Below are 22,613 nucleotides of genomic sequence, written 5' to 3' on the forward strand. Positions count from 1 at the left end.
GTTGTTCCTTGCAGAGAGTGAATCTATCCTTCGATTTTCCATTTTATGGCCATTTCCTACGTGAAATTACTGTGGCAACTGGGGGTAAGTGGCTTTCTACCCGTTCGCTTTGGATAACCTGACAAGAGATTCAGATGTTTAAAATCAGATAGATAGATAGATAGATAGATAGATAGATAGATAGATAGATTTTTTTTTCAAATTTTGAGAGATAAAGTGAAGCACAGTAGAGCTTGCATTATCTAACAGTTGAGAGCACAAATCTCCAGTTAATTCAAATTCAGCATGTCTCCTGTGTAGGCAAAAATCTATAAATAGTGGTTACATTGATCAGAAGTTTTGATTAGCTGGACATTTTGAAAGAAAGTCCTCTTACTACTCCGTTCCCCTTATCAAGGTGCATGGTGGGAAGGAGAGGGCACAGCTAGCGCTATGACAGCTATGTTACCATATCACATGCCATTCCCCATTTTTATTTGGGAAATCTTTGGCCTCTTCACTCACCTTCCCATATGAACAACAGTTCATTAAACAATTTAGAAATGGAACAATTGCACTGTTAATTGGCTGATAATTCATTATTATATTCATTCAAAAATAATAATTCATTATGGATATTCATTAAAAAAAAAAGATGCAACAGCAAGTGACATGTTTAGCATCACATCTAGTTTGGGTCATAGAGGGATGTGTCTTTTGTACCGGCTTCCACAATTTCTTCTCTTCTGCCTCAACAATGAACACTGCTGTCCTATTATTAAAATAACAGTTACACAAATAACTTCTTGCTATCAAGGCAGATGTGTGGCAAACCGTATGCATTCTAATTAATTTCTGGATTAGTTGAAAATACAGTTAACTAGCATTGGAGATGTAACTTCAAGAGAATTAAGAAACATGAATTATGAAACCATTAAGGGCGCAATCCTATGCATGTTTAGACAGAGAAAAGGCTGGGGAATGCTGGGCACTGTAGGCCTTTTCTCTGTCTAAACATGCATAGGATTGCACCCTAAACATAGTGTGCTGGCACTTTTTAAAAAAAATGAGAATGAATGGGATGATGCAGGAGACTCAAAGCAAAGCTGTCTTGTCGTGCTCTTTGAAAAAGGTGGAGCGAGTGGGCAAAGAGCTGCTTCTGCAAAGGGAAGGGATGCCTAACAGACAGGAGCAGGAGCAGATAATGATAATAACAGATGTGCTTCAGCAATGGAAGGAGTTAATTCATGATGAGAAATAGGAGAACATTAATTCTAAGGGGCAAACTGATCACAGCAGCTGACACTCCTTCACTCAAACATAGACAAATTGGTGGTGGATGTGACCAGGACCAAAAGTGGGTGGGCCACCCCTTTTCTCACTCTCTTTCTAACACCCCTTTTCTCTCTTTCTGATACCCTTTTCCTCTCTCTTTCTGACCCCTCTTTCTTTCTTTCTTTCTTTCTTTCTTTCTTTCTTTCTCTCTCTCTCTCTCTCTCTCTCTCTCTCTCTCTCTTTCTTTCTTTCTTTCTTTCTTTCTTTCTTTCTGACCCCCCTTTTCTTTTGCTTTCTGACACCCCTTTTCTCTCTCTTTCTGACATCCCTTTTCTCTCTTTCTCCCTCCCACTCTTTCTCCCTCTTCTTACTGACCAGTGGGCTGCCAGGAAAGGGACCGGTTGCTCTTGCCAGAGATCTGAACTGATCATTTGCAGAGGCTTTTGAAATCAGGCCAAGGGCTGCATGCAACCCTAGGGCCGCAGGTTGCCTACCCGTGATATAACAGTTAAAGCCTAATGTTGGCAGAAGTCCAGTTTTGTTTCCACTAGTTGTGCAATGTTCACAATTCACTATCAAACTGCATTAGTAATAAATTATTATCTTTGACCCTCAATTAATGAAAGAGAGAAAAATGGGCCAGCTGGGCAATTAGCATATCCTTGCCCTCAATTCATGTTTTACCAAGGTTACTTGATTCATGACTGTGAAGTAAATCTGTTTGCACTGCCATTATTAGTATAATTAATCAAATCTTGTTCTTCTAGAGGTGGATATCTGTCATGTGGGATTCATACCTGGGAAACCACTAGAGGTTTTCAAGCTCTCAGATAACAGAAAGGCTTCCTGACAGAATGTTTCAGATGTTTTAATTTAGAAGAGAGCAGTAGCATTGGCAAGGGACTGAAATATCAGGTGGGGGAGTGGATTGGCAGTGTGGCAAAGAACAGGAAGAGCAACAACAGCATAGCAGACTAAAGTACAGGACATTTGTGTGCCCCCTAAATGTAAGGCTGTATTGAACTATAAAATCAGTTTTGCATCATACTGGGATCATATATTTCAAATGTGAGGGGCTAGCATATCCAGGCAAAGGTTTTGGACTTGGAATAAGGCTGGTCTGGGTATTATCTGAAGATACAGAGCTCTAACGTCATTCCTTTTAGGACTGTCATCTGATTTAAACAACTCTTGGTTGATTAATATGAACTTTAGTCAATTAATTGATCCATTGATCGATTCTATCAATCTGCATACACTCTCATCCAGACCTATTAAAAAAACTTATGCCAATGGCTTTGGGAGACCTTTTTCTACCCAAACTAATGTTCCAATTTTACCTGGGGTAGTAAAATGGTGAAAAATTAAAGTAATCGGGTGGTGTCAGAAGAAGTCTGCTTCCCTCTGCTGGTTTTGTTTAGAAAATTTCATGGGACATTTTTTAATCCCAGTACATTAACATTGGTTGGGACAAGGAACGCCCTGATCCCTGCTACACATATCAGTAGATTTGGGGTTGGAGTGGGGGCTAATTTTTGTCCCAGGTCTTCAACAAGAAAACTCTGTATGGACACTTTAGTTTACATCACTAGATCAGTGGTTGTTGGAAACATTGAATCCCAATATGTTACATTGGCTGGGACAAAAAAGCACCCCAGTGGCAAAAATCACTTCTTGGGCTATTCATTGTCCCACGTGCTCTTTGCGTATAGAACAAAAACTGTAAATGGTAAGTGACTGCAATTTGGGGACATGTTTACCTTGGTACAACTGACAATGAGATAGATCTGGTGTCTGTGTGTATGCGTGATTCAACCCCAAAGGTTAGTCTGGGAATAAATTAACCTATAAGAAAAAGACACAATACATCTGAAGAAATAAGCAGAGCATCTTTGTTTCTGGATGGCACACACATGTATCACAGTAGGTATACTCTTAGAAGAGACATTTCCCCTTAACTGAGGAGGAAATGATTGTTTCAATATGGACCTTTCCACCTGCAATTGTTATAAGTACTCCTCACACACACTTTTTTTTAATTGTCAAGCCTGTTGCCTGATTCATATGTGGCCTTTTTTTTCATTGATGTTTTAATGAATTTATCTGAGTGATTCAACATTGCCATCCTAATACTTTGATTAGATCCTGCAGGTCAATGTTTTTGAGCCCCCTGTGTCACCCATTCTCCTGCCTGTCTGCTTGAGAAAGGAAAGGGGGTGGTGTTTTCTTTTCCTGTCATATGGGCTGAGAGTACCTTTTAGGGGGAAAAGCACTTAGCTGGCTGGTCATAATCAACAAACATTTGTGAACCTGAAATTAGCTGTCAGGAAGAATAGTGTTCTTGCTTGCTTTCTATTTCATTCTTAGCCATTTTGCAGTCAGATTAGACTTTAAAGATCACATTCACTTAACAGAAGTTCGTTTCACTTATTACCCATTTTAGAAATGGAATAAAGGCTGGCCTTTCTGCAGCAAATTTGTGGGTTGTTGTTTTGCTGTAGATCACATGTAGATGCCTTCTATCTGTTTTCTCAACAAACACATTTCTGGAGTTATTTCGTTATGCAACGAGATTGGAAGAACTGGCTACCAATTTCCTGACTGGAAACATAGCTAGTGACCTAATGAGGGAATGTGTCACATATCCCCCCTCCCTTGATCCTTTCAGCAGCCTTTCTCAACCTCTTGCCCTCCTGGTGTCATGCTGGCTGAGGATAATGGGAGCTGTAGTCCCAAGGGCATCATATTTCATTTATTTCATTTCATTTATTATATTTCTATACCACCCCATAGCCAAAGGTCTCTGGGGAGTTCACAAAAATTAAAAACCATTAAAGCACATTATACAAAGTACAAAAAAAAGTATTTACATAAGAACAATATAACAGATAGAACACACACAGTCCTATATATACCTAAAAGCAATTTTTTAAACAGCCAAAGATGATCCAGAACCTAATTAAAAGCTCATTGTGTGCTGCCAAATGCCTGGGAGAAGAGGACAGTTTTAACCTGGGGCTGAAAAGATAACAATGTTGGTTCCAGGCAGGTCTCACAAGGGAGATCATTCCATAATTGGTGGGCTACCACCAAAAAGCCCCTCTCTCTTGTTGCTACCCTCTCCCTCAGAGGAGGCACACGGAGGAGCACCTTGGATGCTGAACGTAGTGTTTGGGAGAGGTGCTCCGTCAGGTATTGTGGTCCCAAGACTTCTGGGAAGGCTTCTTTTAGTATAGCCTTTGTTTTTGCCAAACAGCACCCTCTGGTGAACCCAGCTTATAGGACAACGTTTCTTATTTAGTTTGGTTTTTTTAAGCATTTATATCCCACCTTTTGGCCTACCACACAGGCCCTCTAATTCTCGTACAATTCAATTAATCTAATGCTGCTGCTGCTGCTGTTGATGTTCAGGTGTTCAGAGCATTCCACACACATTATCTAAGTTATCCTGACCATTTCTGGATGATAAGTCAATATTATTAACCTCATATTGATATGGAGGGACTGAGGCTAAGGCCACCTAGTGAATGGGTAGCTCAAGTACTATTTGAATGGAAGTCGTCTCATAATCTCACTGGATATTCCTGTTGTAGTGCTGTGGTAAAGCACTCTTCAAGAATTTTTTCTTCATATCTGGTAACCTCTATGAAGCATTTTTAACTGTATCTTACAAATCATATTTTTAAACCACAATGTTTTAACAAAAAGTAGAAAACGGTTTTAGTTCCAGTTATTCTAAAGAATTATATACTGACTGCTGCTTTAATAGCATTAGAGTCCATCCCAGTCATCAATTCTGAAAAAGGAAATGATAATTCATGACGTATTTCATGTCATAGAATCATAGAAATTAAGGGGTCCTTGTAGGCCATCAGTGAAGGAAATCCAGAGTTAGAGAATCCTCAACAGCTTCCCACTGGAGAGCTTCAAGCTACTGCTTGAAGACCTCCAGTGGCTTCTTGATAATCAGTTCCATTGGTAACTGGTTGATCTGCTCCTACCCTCAAAAAGTTATTTGTAATAGATTTCAGCTGAAATCTAGCTCATTACATCTAGTCCTGCCTTCTGGGGACAAGTCATTGACTTTTTCTATACGACAGCCCTTCAGATGTTTGATGAGTGCTATCATGTTCCCCCTCAGTCTTCTCTTCTCCAGGCTAAACATTCCCAGTTCCTTCAACCTTTCCTCATAGGACTTGTTTTCCATATGTTCGACCATCTCAGTTGCCTTCCTTTGAACCTGTACCAGTTTATCTATCTTCTTCTTAAAGTGCAGTGCCCAGAACTGGCCACAGTCACCTGCTCAAGTAAAAAGGACTAAACTGGAAGCAGTAGGCTAAATCCATTATTTTGTGAAGAGACATGTAAGTAGGCTCCAGCTGAGTAGCTTCACAATGATAAACCCCAGGAGGAAACAAATAACAGAATACCCCTGTATTGTGAGCTGACCAGAGAAGATCTAAGGAGACATTAAGCGAGAGGATCTTGTTATATCATCTGGGAAGTATCCATTTATTTATTTGTTGCATTTATATCCCGCATTGTTTCATCTTGCAAGGAACCCAAGGCAGCTTACATTATCCTTCTCCATTTTATCCTCACAACAACAACCCTATGAGGTAGGTTAGGCTGAGAGTCTGTGACTGGCCCAAAGTCACCCAGTGAGCTTCCATGGCCAAGTGGGGACTAGAACCCAGATCTCCCGGCTCCCAGTCCAACATTCTCACCACTACACCACACTGGTTCTCATGTATCCATGGAAACATTTGAAGACATAAGTAGCCCATAAAATTGCTTTCAGTTTGGATGGGTGATAAATATAAAAGCAACATTGGGATGGACCACCTGCCCTTCCACCCACGCCCCATCTCCAAAATGTAGTGGGTGTGCAGTGTCCCCTGCATTCTGTACATTGTGAAGTTTCCATAGTAATGTCACTGAAAATTGGCAGGTGGGTCACGGTGTGATCCAGTGTCTTGCCCACCAGGTAAGGATTAAATCAGATGTATTTTTATTTTTTTAAACCCACTACAGTTATCAGTGTTGGCAGATACTTTGTGTAATGCAGCAGGCTACTGAACTTACTTCAGAGATATCTCCAACTTAAACCTCCAGTAATTCCCCTACCCCCTTCATGGATCACTGCCTTGTTGTGGCAAAGGGGCTTGCGTAACTCGGTGAAGCCATAAGCTATGCCGTCCAGGGCCACCCAAGATGGACAGGTCATGGCAGAGAGTTCTGAGAAAATGTGGTCCACTGGAGAAGGAAATGGCAACCCACTCCAGTATTCTTGCCAAGTTAACCCCATGGAACGTATCACAAGGCTAAAAGGCATGACGCCAGAAGATGAGCCCCTCAGGTCGGAAGGTGTCCAATATACTACTGGGGAAGAACTAGGGATGTCAGAGAATCCCTAAATCCGTGGCGGAACGAAGCCCAAACACCCCCCCACCCCACGAAATGGGCCCGGAATGGAGCACCTACCTGCTGCCGTACGCACTGACTTGCGAATGGCAGCCGCATCTGCAGCCACCATTCGCTTCTTCCATATAGCCATGATAGGCTACGTAAATACTTATGTAGCCTATCACGGTTAACGCAGGGACGCCATGTGCGTTATTTACATAGCCTATCACATAGTATTTACATAGCCTATCACGGCAAAAGTAAGGGAACACAAATGGCGGTGGCTACGGCAGCCGCCATTTGCATTCCCTTTTTTTTTTTTTTTGCCGTTTTAGCCTACATAAATATTTATGTAGGCTATTATGGAAAAAAAACAAAAGAGGGAATGCAAATAGCGGCCCCTACGCCATTTGCGTTCCCTTTTTTTTTTTGCTGTAATAGCCTACGTAAATATTTACGTAGGCTAAAACGGCAAAAAAAGAACACAAATGGCAGCTGCCGTAGCTGCCGCCATTTGCGTTTGCTGTTTTTTGTTCGGTATTTTTGCCATGATAGGCTACGTAAATATTTACGTAGCCTCTCACCGCCAAATACAGGGATGCAAATGGCAGCGGCTACGGCAGCCGCCATTTGCGTCCCTGCAGGCTGCCCAGCGGCCAGATGTCCAGCTGCAGGCGGCCCTGGCCAGTGGCTCTGCGGAATCTCTGCAGAGCGGAGCCGGCCAGAGAGAATTTTGAGGGGAGGGACGGAGCGCCTCCCCCCCACGGCGAATGTCACCCTTAGAAAAGGTAAGTGACTTTCGTACATCCCTAGGAAGAGCAGAGGGAATTTCCAAGTAGCTCCAGAAAGAGTGAAGCGGCTGGGCCAAAGCTGAAAGGACACTCAGCTGTGGATGTGTCTGGTGGTGAAAAGAAAGTCCGATGCTGTAAAGATCAATATTGTTTAGGAACCTGGAATGTAAGATCAATGAATCAAGGTAAGCTGGAGGTGGTCAAACATGAGATGGCAAGATTGAACATCGACATCTTGGGAATCAGTGAACTAAAATGGACAAGCATGGGTGAATTTAATTCAGGTGACCATTATATCTACTACGTGGGCAAGAATCCCTTAGAAGAAATGGAGTAGCACTCATAGTCAACAAAAGGGTGGGAAAAGCAGTACTGGGGTACAATCTCAAAAACGATAGAATGATCTCAGTACGAATCCAAGGCAAACCATTCAACATCACAGTAATTCAAGTCTATGCACCAACCACTCATGCCGAAGAAGCTGAAGTTGATCGGTTCTATGAAGACCTACAACACCTTCTAGAACAAACACCAAAAAAAGATGTCCTCTTCATCATAGGGGATTGGAATGCTAAAGTAGGAAGTCAAGAAATCACCGGGATAACAGGCAAGCATGGCCTTGGTGTACAAAATGAAGCAGGACAAAGGCTAATAGAGTTTTGCCAAGATAACACGCTGATCATCGCAAACACTCTTTTCCAACGGCACAAGAGGCGACTCTACACATGGACATCACCAGATGGTCAATATCGAAATCAGATGGATTATGTACTTTGCAGCCAAAGATGGAGAAGCTCCATATAGTCAGTAAAAACAAGACCTGAAGCTGACTGTGGCTCAGACTTTATTTATTTATTTATTTCACTAATTCACTAACTTTATTTTATTTTTAATTATTTATTTAGTGGAAAACCACTAAACCATTCAGGTATGACCTAAATTATATCCTTTATGAATATACAGTTGAGGTGACAAATAGATTTAAGGGATTAGACCTGATAGACAGAATGCCTGAGGAACTATGGACGGAGATCCGTAACATTGTTCAGGAGGCAGCTACTAAATCCATCCCAAAGAAAAAGAAATGCAAGAAAGCAAAGTGGCTGTTTGATTAGGCTTTACATGTAGCTGAGGAAAGAAGGGAAGCGAAAAGCAAGGGAGAAAGGGGAAGATATATCCAACTGAATGCGGAGTTCCAGAGAATAGCAAGGAGAGACAAGTAGGCCTTCTTAAATGAACAATGCAAAGAAATCGAGGAAAACAACAGAATGGGAAAAAGTAGAGATATTTTCAAGAAAATCGGAGATCTCAAGGGAACGTTTTGTGAAAAGATGGGCATGATAAAGGACAAAGAAGGCAGGGACCTAAAAGAAGCAGATGAGATTAAGAAGAGGTGGAAAGAATACACAGAAGAACTATACAGGAAAGATCTTAATGTCCCTGATAGCCATGATAGTGTGGTCACTGAACTTGAGCCGGACATCCTAGAGAGTGAAATCAAGTGGGCCTTAGGAAGCATTACTAACAGCAAAGCTAGCGGAGATGACAGTATTCCAGCTGAGCTATTTAAAATCCTAAAAGATGATGCTGTTAAAGTGCTGCACTCAATATGCCAACAAATTTGGAACACTCAACAATGGCCACAAGACTGGAAAAGGTCAGTTTACATTCCAATTCCAAAGAAGGGCAACGCCAAAGAGTGTTTGAACTACCGTACAATTGCGCTCATTTCACATGCCAGCAAGGTTATGCTCAAAATTTTACAAGCTAGGCTTCAGCAGCATGTGAACTGAGAACTACCGGAAGTACAAGCTGGGTTTCGAAGAGGCAGAGGAACTAGAGATCAAATCGCCAACATTCGCTAGATCATGGAGAAAGCAAGAGAATTCCAGAAAAATGTCTATTTCTGCTTCATTGACCAAACTCTGGCAAATTCTTAAAGACATGAGAGTACCAGACCACCTGACCTGTCTCCTGAGAAACCTGTACGAGGGTCAAGAAGCAACAGTAAGAACCAGACATGGAACAATCGATTGGTTCAAAATTGGGAAAGGAGTATGACAAGGCTGTATATTGTTGCCCTGCTTATTTAATTTATATGCAGAGTACATCATGAGAAATGCCGGGTTGGATGAATCACATGTCGGAATTAAGATTGCCGGGAGAATTATCAACAACCTCAGATATGCAGACGATACCACCCTAATGGCAGAAAATGAAGAGGATCTCAAGAGCCTCTTGTTGAGGGTGAAAGTGGAGAGTGCAAAAGCTGGTTTGAAAGTCAACATTAAAAAAACAAAGATCATGGCATCTGGCCCCATCACTTCCTGGCATATAGAAGGGGAAGAAATGGAAGCAGTGACAGATTTTATTTTCTTGGGCTCCAAGATCACCACAGACGGTGACTGTAGCCATGAAATTAAAAGACGCTTGCTCCTTGGGAGGAAAGCTATGGCAAACCTAGACAGCATAGTAAGAAGCAGAGACATCACCTTGCCGACAAAGGTCCGTATAATCAAAGCTATGGTTTTCCCAGTAGCAACGTATGGCTATGAGAGGTGGACTATAAGGGAGGCTGAGCGCCGAAGAATTGATGCGTTTGAACTGTGGTGCTGGAGAAGACTCTTACAAGTCCCCTGGACTGCAAGGAGGTCAAATCAGTCCATCCTAAAGGAAATCAACCCTGAGTGCTCATTGGAAGGACAGATACTGAAGCTGAAGCTCAAATATTTTGGCCACCTAATGCGAAGAGCAAACTCCCTGGAAAAGACCCTGATGCTGGGAAAGATTGAAAGGAGAAGGGGACAGCAGAGGATGAGATGGCTAGATAGCATCACCGATGCAATTAATATGAATTTGAGCACACTCTGCGAGAGAGACTAGGACAGGAAGGCCTGGCATGCTATGTTCCATGGGGTCACGAAGAGTCGGACACAACTTAACGACTGAACAACAGCAACAACAATTTCCCCTACATTTCTTCATTCACTGGTTTCCCCAACTATACGAGATTTAGCTGACTTGCTGTGGCCTGTGGCAGGATATTGATGATAACCTGTGTATAATCTGTGCTCAGAATATGAAAACTTTGTGTTAAGGTAACCTAAATTCTATCGCAAAAGAGACTGACTTCTTCTAGGTGTCTAAGGTGACAATCCTCTATGCACACTTGCCTGGGCGTATACTCCAATGAACAGAGTAATACTTCATTCTGGGTAAGCCTGCAGAGGCTCAGGTGGCATATGTTGTAATTAAGGTTGTCAGAAAATCCATTTGAAGGGTGGAGTTTGATGAGTTTTCCTAGGTTCAGCCCCTTGGATTTTGGTTTGGTTCCCACTGCAGCACCCAACTCGATCTGCAGTGAGTTGAGCCAGTTCACCTATTTTCCAGGCATTTTGTGCAATTTTTTTTTGCAGGTTCCACAATTTGTGGAAATTTCTGAGCAATTTGCACAAATTTGGTCATAACTTGCACAAATTCGGCCATAATTTGCACACATTGCTCAGAAATGTGTGTAGATTGCGGAACCTGTGGGAAAAATGCACAAATAAAGTTCTTGGAGTTCGGGGAAAAGCCTGTAGCTTGGCTCATAAACACAAATCGAGACATACACACCATGAAACTCCATTGAATCAGAAAGGAATCGGATTTTCCAGCAACAGACATTGCTAGCTGTAATTGAGCAATTTTGCACAGAATGGCTTCTTTTGAATAATTGCAGCTCTGCTAATCTTGTGGAAGAGTTATACAGGTCACTGGCATTAATACCTTGGGAATTATAGCAATACTCCCCATCTTCTTCAATGCCACCAGGTGTTGCCCACTTAGTTTCAAGGATGCAACCCTAAAAATGTTCGTGAGTGCATTGGATTTGGTTTTGGAAGAATGGAGGGCAGTCAGGTTTACCCAGAGTCATATGCAGTATTTGCAGTAATTAACAGCATAAGTACACTAATTTGTAGTTGGTAATATTTATGGTTTTAGAGTTGGTTCTCATAGCTGTATTCACATATAGCAAAGGCCACACTTTTTGCTACTAACAGAAGCTAAAACAATGCATAGTAGTCACCCTTCACACTGTATACCTTCTAGCTCATAAGGGATGCTTCTTTCTGTACTGTGAAAAACTTATTTTGCTGCCAAGAGAGGAAGGCCCCCACTTTCTCCTTCTGGGTGAAGGGAGGCGTTTTCTGACAGTTTGAACTAAATGATGAGACAAGGCCCTATAAAATCCCAAGCAGATTGGCCTGCTACCTGTTTTCATCTGAGGGGGGAAGGTGCACCACCTGCTCAGATAACCAGCCCCACTGGATGGCATCACTCCCCTGGGAACCAGAGTGACTGAACTGAGACTTAAGGACACATATGGTTCTTTGCTTTTATTCTCTCTGTATCCATTTTCCATCAATAATAACTCTGTCATACCTTCACATAAGTGGACTTGAGTCATACTGGTATCCTCGGATCTGGTTAGTCTGGGTCCTGGCTCAACCAGGCCCCAGTTTAAAACAGTGAGTAAGCCTCATTGAACATAGCGGGACTTCCTTCTGACTAAGCATGCATAGGATTGGGCAGCACAAGATGGAAACTTGCTTGAAGCGGGGGCAGGGAGAGAAAGAAAGCTGAGGTTCTCAGGGTGCTGATTATTGCACCCAAGATTAATATTTGTAGTTGAAACTATGGAATTGTAGCATGCTCAGAGTCCTCTGTAACAGCTTTCATAGCACAAGGACAGAAAACGAATGGGGATCGACTGCATTTGTAACTGCTTTTCCATTACACTATCCTTTGTCCAGCCATGCATGCTACCTCTCGTATGGCCACACTATGGCTAGAGTGTGTTTCCATCTAGGGACATCGGCTAGCCCATATGTTCTAGAGAGCCCATTCACATGTACCCGAATAGGCCTACTAAGTTGGACCTCAGAAAATGTCTGCATGAACAGTTCGTGTTGGAGAACATGGTACTTAATACTTGTGTGCTGGAAGGGAGGGGCAGGACTGAATGATCAGAAAGCGGAAAAATTGAGAAACTATGTAGATGCTAGATTAGGTTCAAAGATAAGCTTCTACTGGGGTCACTATGGGATGGAAGTAATTTGATCCTTGAGAACCAGCAAACATGGTTGCTTTGAGAGAGCGCACATGCTCCAGATGCCTCAAAAGTATTTCTGCAAATAAATAAACATATTTCAGCTCCTAGTAGGTTTTGCTTCTTTTTTCTTTCTTATCTCCTTCCTTTTTTTTTCATTAAAAGGTGGACCCCAAATCTGGACTACTGTTTGGCTGCAGAGGAACTGACTCTGACATTCAAAACCACCTCTTGCCAGGAGAAATTTGCTGGATTTAAACAGACACGCACACACACAGCCCAAACAGTGCTTATTGAAAAGGATTGTTTTGTACCGTGTTCTGAATAAAGCTAGAAAGCTTAAGGTTTTGTTAAGTTGTTGTTGTTTTTCTAAAGAAGTTCCACTACCAGGGTCATGTTTGCTGAGATACGTGTGCCTCTCGTATAGAAACAGTAGAAGTTACTGAACATTAAATTAAAATTATAGAGAAGGAAATATCAGGATAGCACACACGTTCTCTAATTAACATGTGGGCTTGGCTGAGAAAATAAGATGTCACGCTGTGTGAAGTTCAGTTTTAAACAAACTAAAACCACACGACAAGCTTAATTAAAATGGGAAGCTCCTTTAAATGTTTAGTGAAAGCCAGCAGAAGACCAACAGAGAGGGACAGAGACAGAGGGGAGGGGAAGGAGGAGGAGGAGGAAGAAGAAGAGGAAGAGGAAGAAGGAATAATTTAAAAGTGAACAGATTTAATTAATTGATTTATTAAATTTGTATTCTGACTTTTCTTCAGGGTAGTATACCTAGGGTTATCCCATTTTTTATCCTCAAAGCTCAGTGAAACAGAGAGAGAGACGCCTTTTAAAGATTTTTTCATGCATTGAGTAAATGCGCATGGGCACATTGTATCAACAGTCTCTATCCCCAATCCACATTGTAAGATCTGAAAAGCATTCCACATGTACAGCAATACACACAGGTGCCTCCCTCCATGCATTCAGGACCCTTGCTTTTCAGGACCTTACAATGAACACATATAGGTTTATGGCAGAGCCTGCCACCATAGTGGTACTCCCTCCATGTCATGGGTGGGCAACATCTGGCCCATCAGATGTTTTGGCCTACAGCTCCCATCATCCCTCACATTGGCTATGCTGACTAGAACTGAAGGGAGTTGTAGGCCAAAACATCTGGTGGGCCAGAAGTTGTCTGCCCCTGATCTGCATAGTCACTGAAGATGCAAGGAATGTCTGAAAAGAACTAGCAACTCACCCAGTCAAGCCAAGGTCTCCCAGCCCAAGTTCAGAATTCTATCCAACATACAAAACTTGATCTCATAGAAGTAGTATGAAAGGGAGGCATTCCTATAATTGAGGATTACAAAATGTATGGTGAAAATGCAGCCCAGTCTTGTGCATGTTTACTTAGAAGTAAGTTGCACTGATGTCAATGGGGCTTACTCCCAAGTAAGTGTGGATAGGATTGCAGCTTTAGAAGGATGCCAAGGATACTTTGATCTTGACAAAAGAATATACTCGGAAAGTTGAAAGTTCTAAAGCCAGAATGGAGAATCTGTGATGCTGCAGATGTTGTTGGACTCCAGCACCCATCAGCCCCAGCCAACATGGCCAGTGGTCAGTTATGATAGAAGTTGTAGCCCAACAACACCTGGAGGTCCACAGGTTCCCCATCCCTGTTCTAAGAAGAAATTGCCAACCAAAAAATGCAGACCTCCTATTCTGAGTTGACTTTGAAGTTGTTTGTGGGTGTTCAACCGCTACAAAATGATCCAGCCACTACAAAACACTTGCCAAGAAATGAGTTCCATTATCTAACTCATCTGAATTTGAAGACATTTCTCTTGAGTGTTCTCCAGTGTAGAAGTTATAATGTTCCTAAAAGTGTATTACCATATGGATATTATTATGTAAACAGAGCAATATTAGTATAAGATGCAGGTAAATAATACACCTAAATGAAATGCTGCTGTCACCAAATGCTAGTTTAGATACAGTGACTCCAATTTCCTGACTTTAAATGTCATTGGAATTCAAGCTGTTTTATGGTCAAGGATCTGTCAGAAACTCTGTAGCAACATCTGGTAAGAAGACTTTGGAGCATTAATTAAAATACGTTTTGCTGTGAATACCCTTTCCAAACCAGCATGCAGCCTAGTGTCAATTATATTTAATAGTGCAATTTTTTTTATATCCAGTACATTATAGGAAGTAACAGAATGTCAGCATTGGTAAATTTTGCAATGTGAGCATTTAGTTTAGCCTTCTCCACCTTGGTGTCTTCCAGATGTGTTGGACTACATTTCCCAATATCTTCAACCACACGGTCCTTTGCTAATAGCCAAGGTGTTTTTGTTTTCAAAAACACATAAAGGAATCCTGATATAAAGTCCCTTCCAACTCTATGGGCAGATTCACACTATCACAAATAGGCCTCGTTTTTCAGTCTATATTTCAGTCTATTTTGTCTTCTGAATGTCAACAGGGCTGATTCGTATGATCGAACAGCTCACAGTGGCTTATTTAAGTCACAGTGGGTCGTGATGCAGGTGGCAGCCATTTTGAATGTTCAACAACCAGCCATAGCTTGTCATGGCATGCAAGCCTAGAGACCGTGAGTTCTGTGAAGGTTAAACAATCCGCACATAAGTCCTACTTAGAGTCCTTACTCCAAGTAAGGACTTAGTAGGACTTACTTACTCTAAGTAAGTCCTACTTAGAGTAGGTACATTGAAATAAATGGGACAGAAGTTAGCCATGACTAACATAAGTCCCATTCATTCCAGTATATCTACTCTTTGTTGTTTATTCGGTCAGTCGCTTCTGACTCTTCGTGACTTCATGGACCAGCCCACGCCAGAGCTTCCTGTCGGCCGTCACCACCCCCAGCTCCCTCAAGGTCGAGTCCGTCACCTCCAGAATATCATCCATCCATCCTACCCTTGGTTGGCCCCTCTTCCTTTTGCCTTCCACTTTCCCTAGCATCAGCATCTTCTCCAGGGTATCCTGTCTTCTCATGATGTGGCCAAAGTACTTCAGTTTTGCCTCGAATATCATTCCCCCAAGTGAGCAGTCTGGCTTTATTTCCTGGAATATGGACTGGTTTGATCTTCTTGCAGTCCAAGGCACTCTCAGAATTTTCCCCCAGCACCACAGCTCAAAAGCATCTATCTTCCTTCGCTCAGCCTTCCTTATGGTCCAGCTCTCACAGCCATAGGTTACTATGGGGAATACCATTGCTTGAACTATGTGGACCTTTGTTGTCAGTGTGATGTCTCTGCTCTTCACTATTTTATCAAGATTTGTCATTGCTGTTCTCCCAAGAAGTAAACGTCTTCTGATTTCCTGGCTGCAGTCAGCGTCTGCAGTAATCTTTGCGCCTAGAAAGACAAAGTCTGTCACTGCTTCCACATTTTCTCCCTCTATTTGCCAGTTATCAATCAAGCTGGTTGCCATAATCTTGTTTTTTTTTAGGTTTAACTGCAACCCAGCTTTTGCACTTTCTTCTTTCACCTTCGTCATGAGGTTCCTCAGCTCCTCCTCACTTTCAGCCATCAAAGTGGTATCATCTGCATATTGAGATTGTTAATGTTTCTTCCAGCAATTTTAACTCCAGCCTTGGCTTCATCAAGCCCAGCATGCCGCATGATATGTTCTGCGTACAGGTTGAATAGGTAGGGTGAGAGTATACAACCCTACCGTACTCCTTTCCCAATCTTAAACCAGTCCGTTGTTCCGTGGTCTGTTCTTACCGTTGCTACTTGGTCGTTATACAGATTCCTCAGGAGGCAGACAAGATGACTTGGTATCCCCATACCACCAAGAACTTGCCACAATTATATGCCCTACTCTAAGTAGGGCATATGTTGGATTTCACCCCATATTACATTTCATTTGACAAAACTACAAGAACGTTTTGCATCCCTTGCCAGCTCCAAACGTAAAGATGCTCCAAGCCCTGTTTTCCTTCCCGGCGAGCCACCTCTCTCCCGCTTAACCTTGCTGGCAGCGCATCCCCTTGAGGCACAGTAGTGCCACCCAAGGGGAGAGGACGCTCCCCAGTGGGCGCATAGTTGCCCTTCCCCTGAAGGCCTAGCTGGACATGGGGAGCTGGTTCCCTCCGCTCCACCTCCGAGCGCAAGCCCTCCGGGGGGCAGTAGCTTGGCTTGGCGCCACTCTGTGTATCTCCACTCAGAGTGCGTGGTCCTCTCTGCCGGGGAGGCTCGGCTGGGGCGAAGTCGCGCTCCGCCTGCTTCTTCACTCAGCTGCCAAGTTCTTGCTGGAGCTGCTGCACTTTCCTGGAGTCCTGGAACCGTCTCACGCGCCCTCTCCCTGCAGGCCGTGTTGCCCAGAAAGCAGCAGCAGCTGGAGCAAGCAGAGCTGGGAGGGAGCAGCCAGCCAGCCACATGAGTAGCCAGCCCCTGGTTCCATCCAGGTCTGCTGGTCCCAGTGGAAGATTCTAGAGCAGACAAGCGGCTGGGATTCGAACTCTCTTCTTTGTGGTGAAGCCCCCTGATCTCGGCCTTCCTTGCTCAGACAAGCTCTTCAGCTGCGCTGCTCCAGCCTGGCGTTCGCTTGCCACGGGTGGCGGGAATTCTCATGTTGGAAATGCATCGAACACTTTCAAGGAACCGTGGGGAAGGATGAAGCTACCAACTTCATGGTCTGTTGTTGGGTTATGCAAGGGTTGTTTAACCCTCTCCTAACCCACAGTCCTGGGTTCACATGATATGACAAGCTACAGGCAGATGTTGAATATTTAAGATGGCAACCAGTACGCACAGCAGCCCATCTTAGCTTAAGCAACCATGGTACACTGTTTTGATAGTGTGAACCAAGTCAATGAATTAGTATGTTTGCCACCAGTACAGATCACTAGCATTCCCACAAGAGTTGTGAGGGGAGACAATCGAGATCAGTTATGATTGCCAGAGTAATTTTTGCCCTTTGGTTATCCATTTCTGTATGTGGTTTATCAGAGTCAGAGGCACCTTCAGTGCAAGGGAGCAAAAAGTCTGTACAGAGTAGGCCCATGGGGGTTCTCCATCTGGCCCACCAGCTCTTTTGTCAGACCCTGCCTCCTTCCCCAAAAGCCCCACCCTCACTGAGTTTTCCACAGCTCAGAACTGTAAAAAGGGTTGCCTTTCTACAGCTCTGAACTGGGAGTCCCAGCTCTTCAGAAAGGCAGGGTTTTTCGGAGGTCTAGGCTGTGCCTAAGCTCTAAAAATGTGGTAGCTGGTTACAAAACAAAAACCCTCAAGTGATGTTGATCATGGATCTCGCACGCTAGGCCTGGCTGAGCCCCAATAACCTTGAAAACTGCATCCTTGGCATTAATACATCTAAAAAGTGAAGTCCCTTGTTTCCAAATGATAAAAAGATATGTCGTGTAAATAGAGTGCTTTCCCCTGTCACCAGAAATATTATGGCCTGAGGATGTGAGGAATAGTTGCAGAACAGGCAGTACATAAATATTGGTAGCCCAAAGTCATTTCAGTTGCATTTCTCCTTAGTGAACAATTGGATGGAATGCCACCAGCACACTTTCCTTTCTATCTTCCCAGGCAAAAGACCTAGAGATTTTATTATTGAAATGAAAGCTGAATATTCAGAGGGGTCCTGGAGTATCTGTCAGGGGACGTGGCAACCTGTGGCTACAGCCATGATTTTCACCAGCTGTGCCCCTCATACTTTGGCCACACATACATAGGAAGCTACTTTATCAGTTCAGATTATTTCTCCATCTAACCCAGTATTGTCTACTCTGACTAGGTAGAGCAGCTCCCCAGGGACTCAGGCAGAGGCCTTTCCCATCACCTTGTATGAGAACCTCTTAAATGGAAATCTCAGGGCTTGGGATTTTGTGCATACAAAACATATGTGCTACTGTTCGGCTATGGCCTCTCGCTGCATCAGTGAATATGAGGTTAAATAAATAACCTAGCAGATATTTATGCAAAGTAGCAATTAAATCTGAATCTCAAGAGTGCAATCAATTCTCAAAATATGTCAGATCTCTTTTATTTTGGACCAAACAAGCCCCATAATAATGAATTTATAACTCTGCAGAGGGGGTCATGTGGGAGAAAATTTCCTACAGATACAGTGGACCCAGGATATTTAGGGCTTTGAATGCCACAATGCACCTTGAACCATGCCAGATATTCAGTTAGTGGGTTAAGAGGTGATAGGAAGAAGGAGCCAACAACACCTGTGCTCAGTTTGGTCTAGTGACTACGGCAGTGGTTGCCACCTTTTGGGGTTGTTGGGTACATTTGGAATTTTGAGGGTGTGTTATGAGTGCTCTCACAAAAAGACTGCCATGGATGTGCCTGATCTCATCTGATCTTGGAAGCTAAGCAGGGTCAGCCCTGGTTAGTTCTTGGATGGGAGACCGCCTGGGAATCAGGCTTCCTTAATTGAGCAGGGGTTGGACTCGATGGTCTTATAGGCCCCTTCCAACCCTATGATTCTATGATTCTGTGGGGGCTTCCCCATTCATAACATGGCTGCCATGGTGGGCATGGCCAGTCACAAAACTCTCCCAAAATGCAAACTGGCAAGGCTAAAAGAAAATAAGCTTGTCTAAGAATCTAAGTACAAGGCAGAGGTGGGGGATATAAACATTTAAAACACAAAGCTACTCTTTTGAACCCAAATAAAGATGGTGTTGAAGGGCAGCACTTCACTTTGCAGCATCCCAGTTTAAAAAATAATTAATTTTTAAAAAATCTTAAATAAAATAAAAATCAGGAAGGGCAGAGACCCTGTCTCGCATCAAGAGAGGTGTCCACCCCAGGAACAGGGTCTAGATTTGGAGGGAGCAATTCTGCGTGGGTACACTGATTTGCTCTCCCCATTTAAAAGAATGGGGGCATAAATAGGCAAGGGCCTTCTGGGGTTTTACAGATTGGAACACCTGAGGTAGCACTGAAGACATCTAGTGATGGAAATGTTTTGGGTTGGGCTATCAAGCAATCTTTAATGCATACACTAATCTCGATTTGAAAAGAATGAATGAAATTGACTTGAAAAAAGCAAGTAGCAGCTAAATAAGAGCAGTAACTGTAAATATCAGGAAGAAAAATCTCTGTTGAGGGAAATCTGTTGCTGCTGTGCTATGAACAGTGTGTAGTTTCACAGTACTAATAGTGAACATTAAGGAGAGCCAGTGCAATGGAGTAAACATTTGTCTCCTTGATCTTTTTTCAGGAAGAGAACCAACACCACATTTCTTTTGAACTATACCTTTCTATTTACCTTATCATATGGCCTGTCTCTCATTTTCTGGCCTGTGCTGCCTGCCCTGGTCACTTAACTAGGTGTCTTTAAAAAGAAAAGAAAAAAGTCATCATTCCCATGTCAGTCCACAGTGCGGGTTGGTAGCCAGTTGACAAACAGGCCGAATGTTGTAGGTTTTGCTAGCTGGGTTTATAAAAAGAAAATGAAGAGTTACAACCTGAACTTTATTGATTTTCATTTAAGTATAGTGCACAGAAGATTACATTATGGACTCAGTAATTCAAAACAAGAAGGCTGTGATATTTTTTGTCACTCAGTAAAATAGATAGGCAGACACTTATGGAAGATGCATCTTAAGCCATCAGAAAGACCTTACTCCTATTAAGTTGCTTTAAAAAAAGCAATGGAAAAGTTGTCAAAAGTAAAGGTTTTAGCATTTATTAAAATTGGCAACCATTAGTCTGGTTGTGAGATAAAGGAATTCCAAGCCTGTTCTGATGGTCCAACCCAATTTCTCAGTTGGTTTCATGTATCTAAGCATGTGTCAGACTTAAGAACATAAGAAGAGGCATGCTGGATCAGACCAAAAGTCCATCTAGTCCATCATTTTGTTCACACAGTGGCCAACCAGTTCATGGGATGACCCCAGATTCTATTATTATGAGAAAAGGAGAAAAGTGGCTCCCTATCCACTTTCTTCACACTATGCATAATTTTGTACACTTCCATTATGTCTTCCCTTACTTGGCTTTTCTTTAAGCTAAACAGACTTGTTTGGATGAATGCAAATGACTATGGGTGATCCCATGTGGGTTTGCCATTCATTCATTTAATTGGGCATCCACATGATGCCATTATCTCATCATTGTCATCCTATATTTTTCCTGCAGGTCTTCCATCTTTTCTTAGACTGCAGAAATTCGTACGTTTTTCAGAATAATGGAAGAGTAGCACAATCTTCACAGGTATATATACCCATAGCGCTACTCTTCCATCTTTTTTAAATGACACTGTTTTGATGTGAGTGATGACGTATTTGTCAGGCAAACGTATCCCTAGCTGCACAACATTCATCATAAGCTTTGAGGTGGGTACCATTTTGTCACCCCATCCATTTTTTTAAATGATCTTTTAATTAGCACTAAAATGTTTTTAAGACTATTTAAAGAGTGTTATAGTACTCCAACAGCATGTGATACTATGTCAATTTTTAAAAAACCATTTCTGATCACTGCCATTAACCATGTTGCTATAATGGCAGTCATTTAAAAAAGGCTTATTGTATTATAGTTCTATAGCACTCATATATATATATATATATATATATATATATATATATATTTGTTGTTGTTCAGTCATTCAGTCGTGTCCAACTCTTCGTGACCCCATGGACTATAGCACGCCAGGCCTTCCTGTCCTGCGCTGTCTCCCGGAGCGTGCTCAAGTTCATATTCATTGCATCGGTGATGCTATCTAGCCACCACCTCATCCTCTGCCATCCCCTTCTCCTGTTGCCTTCAGTCTTTCCCAGCATCAGGGTCTTTTCCATATATATATATATATATACACACACTCACACACATGCCAGAAAAGTGCTTTAGCACTATAATTAGAAACCTGAATTTAAAAAAATGGGGTGATAAAATGGCCCCTACCGCAAAAGTTTTAACTCCGTGCCAAGCTTGAAATGGCTTCTCTGGTGACTTGACCCACAACAACTATGACACATCACTTGTGTGGATGAAACATAGTGGGATGTGCACTGAAAAAGTGCAATATTCCTGATAATGTGGAAAGTCAGTTTCAGTTCTGCTTGCAGCTTGCACAGAAGGGCAATGATTAGGAAGAGTTAGGGGCCACTCATCTGGAAGCAGCCCTTGTAGTAACTGGGTGGTTGCATTAGACCTAGGTTAGCGTAATAGCAAAAAACGTGAAATGTGAGCCAGGAAGTTCCTGGTTCAAGTCTCACTTCTACCAGAAGCTCACCAAGCAGCCTTACACAAGACACCCACTCTTAGCCCCTCTAGGCTACCACTATCGGCTGTGCATTCATTTTTAAAGCAAAATAAATGAGCCTCATTCCCTTAATTCGTGTTTTTATAGAAATGAATTCAAATGAAAATTCCATTGATTTCTCCTTCTTTAGTTTTGTGTCTCACTTGTTTCTCTTGAAATAAAAAACTGAAACACACTGGAACAGTGTGTTATAGGTCACGGAAAGAATATAGGGAACAGGTAAAAAGAGGTATAGGTATAAAATGGAGACTTTTTGTCTTGACATTTGACAAAAGATCTGATCCTTTGTAGTAGAAAGTATAAAAACTGCAGGCCAATATAATGTGAAACACAGATGTTCCAAGCAGAAAGGCTGCTTGAGCTTTTACTGAAACACCTTTTTAAATTGCTCCTACCATGGGCACCCTTTTTCCAAACTGTCTGAAATTTGGCAGGTATGATGCCTTGATAAAATAGTAGAACATCTAACAATCCCATGCTATTTGAATAGAAAACCCCAGAGTTACGTCAGCAGAACTGTGATCTTCCATTGAAATCAATGTGTAATGAAAGGGATTAATTAAAATAGTTCTGAATTATTTATTTATTTTGTTTATTTGAAATTATTTTAGACCGCCTTTAAGGGTAAAATCCTTTCAAGGGAGCATACCAGATTTTAAAAAACACCATTCAAAATATACAAATAAGCAATCAATATACAATAAAATACTATAAAACTATAAAAACAAATTACACCAATGAAAATGAAATGAAACAAAAACAAACAAATGAAACTTTAAAAATAAAAACAAACGAAAAAGTATTATATACTC

At 42.2% G+C, this 22,613-nt stretch overlaps 1 protein-coding gene across 1 annotated transcript in view; it reads left to right on the plus strand.

Annotated features, from left to right (window-relative positions):
• PLXDC2 (plexin domain containing 2) overlaps positions 1 to 22,613 on the plus strand; it is a 344,440-nt gene that overhangs the window by 210,728 nt on the left and 111,099 nt on the right. The window contains exon 4 of the mRNA XM_084859023.1: positions 15 to 84. Within this exon, the coding sequence (XP_084715149.1) occupies positions 15 to 84 (70 nt within the window). The remainder of the gene's footprint in view (positions 1 to 14; positions 85 to 22,613) is intronic.

Source organism: Heloderma suspectum, chromosome 5 (assembly GCF_057233095.1).
Source record: "Heloderma suspectum isolate Gila_16-S chromosome 5, 16-S_ref, whole genome shotgun sequence".
Lineage (NCBI taxonomy): Eukaryota > Metazoa > Chordata > Lepidosauria > Squamata > Helodermatidae > Heloderma > Heloderma suspectum.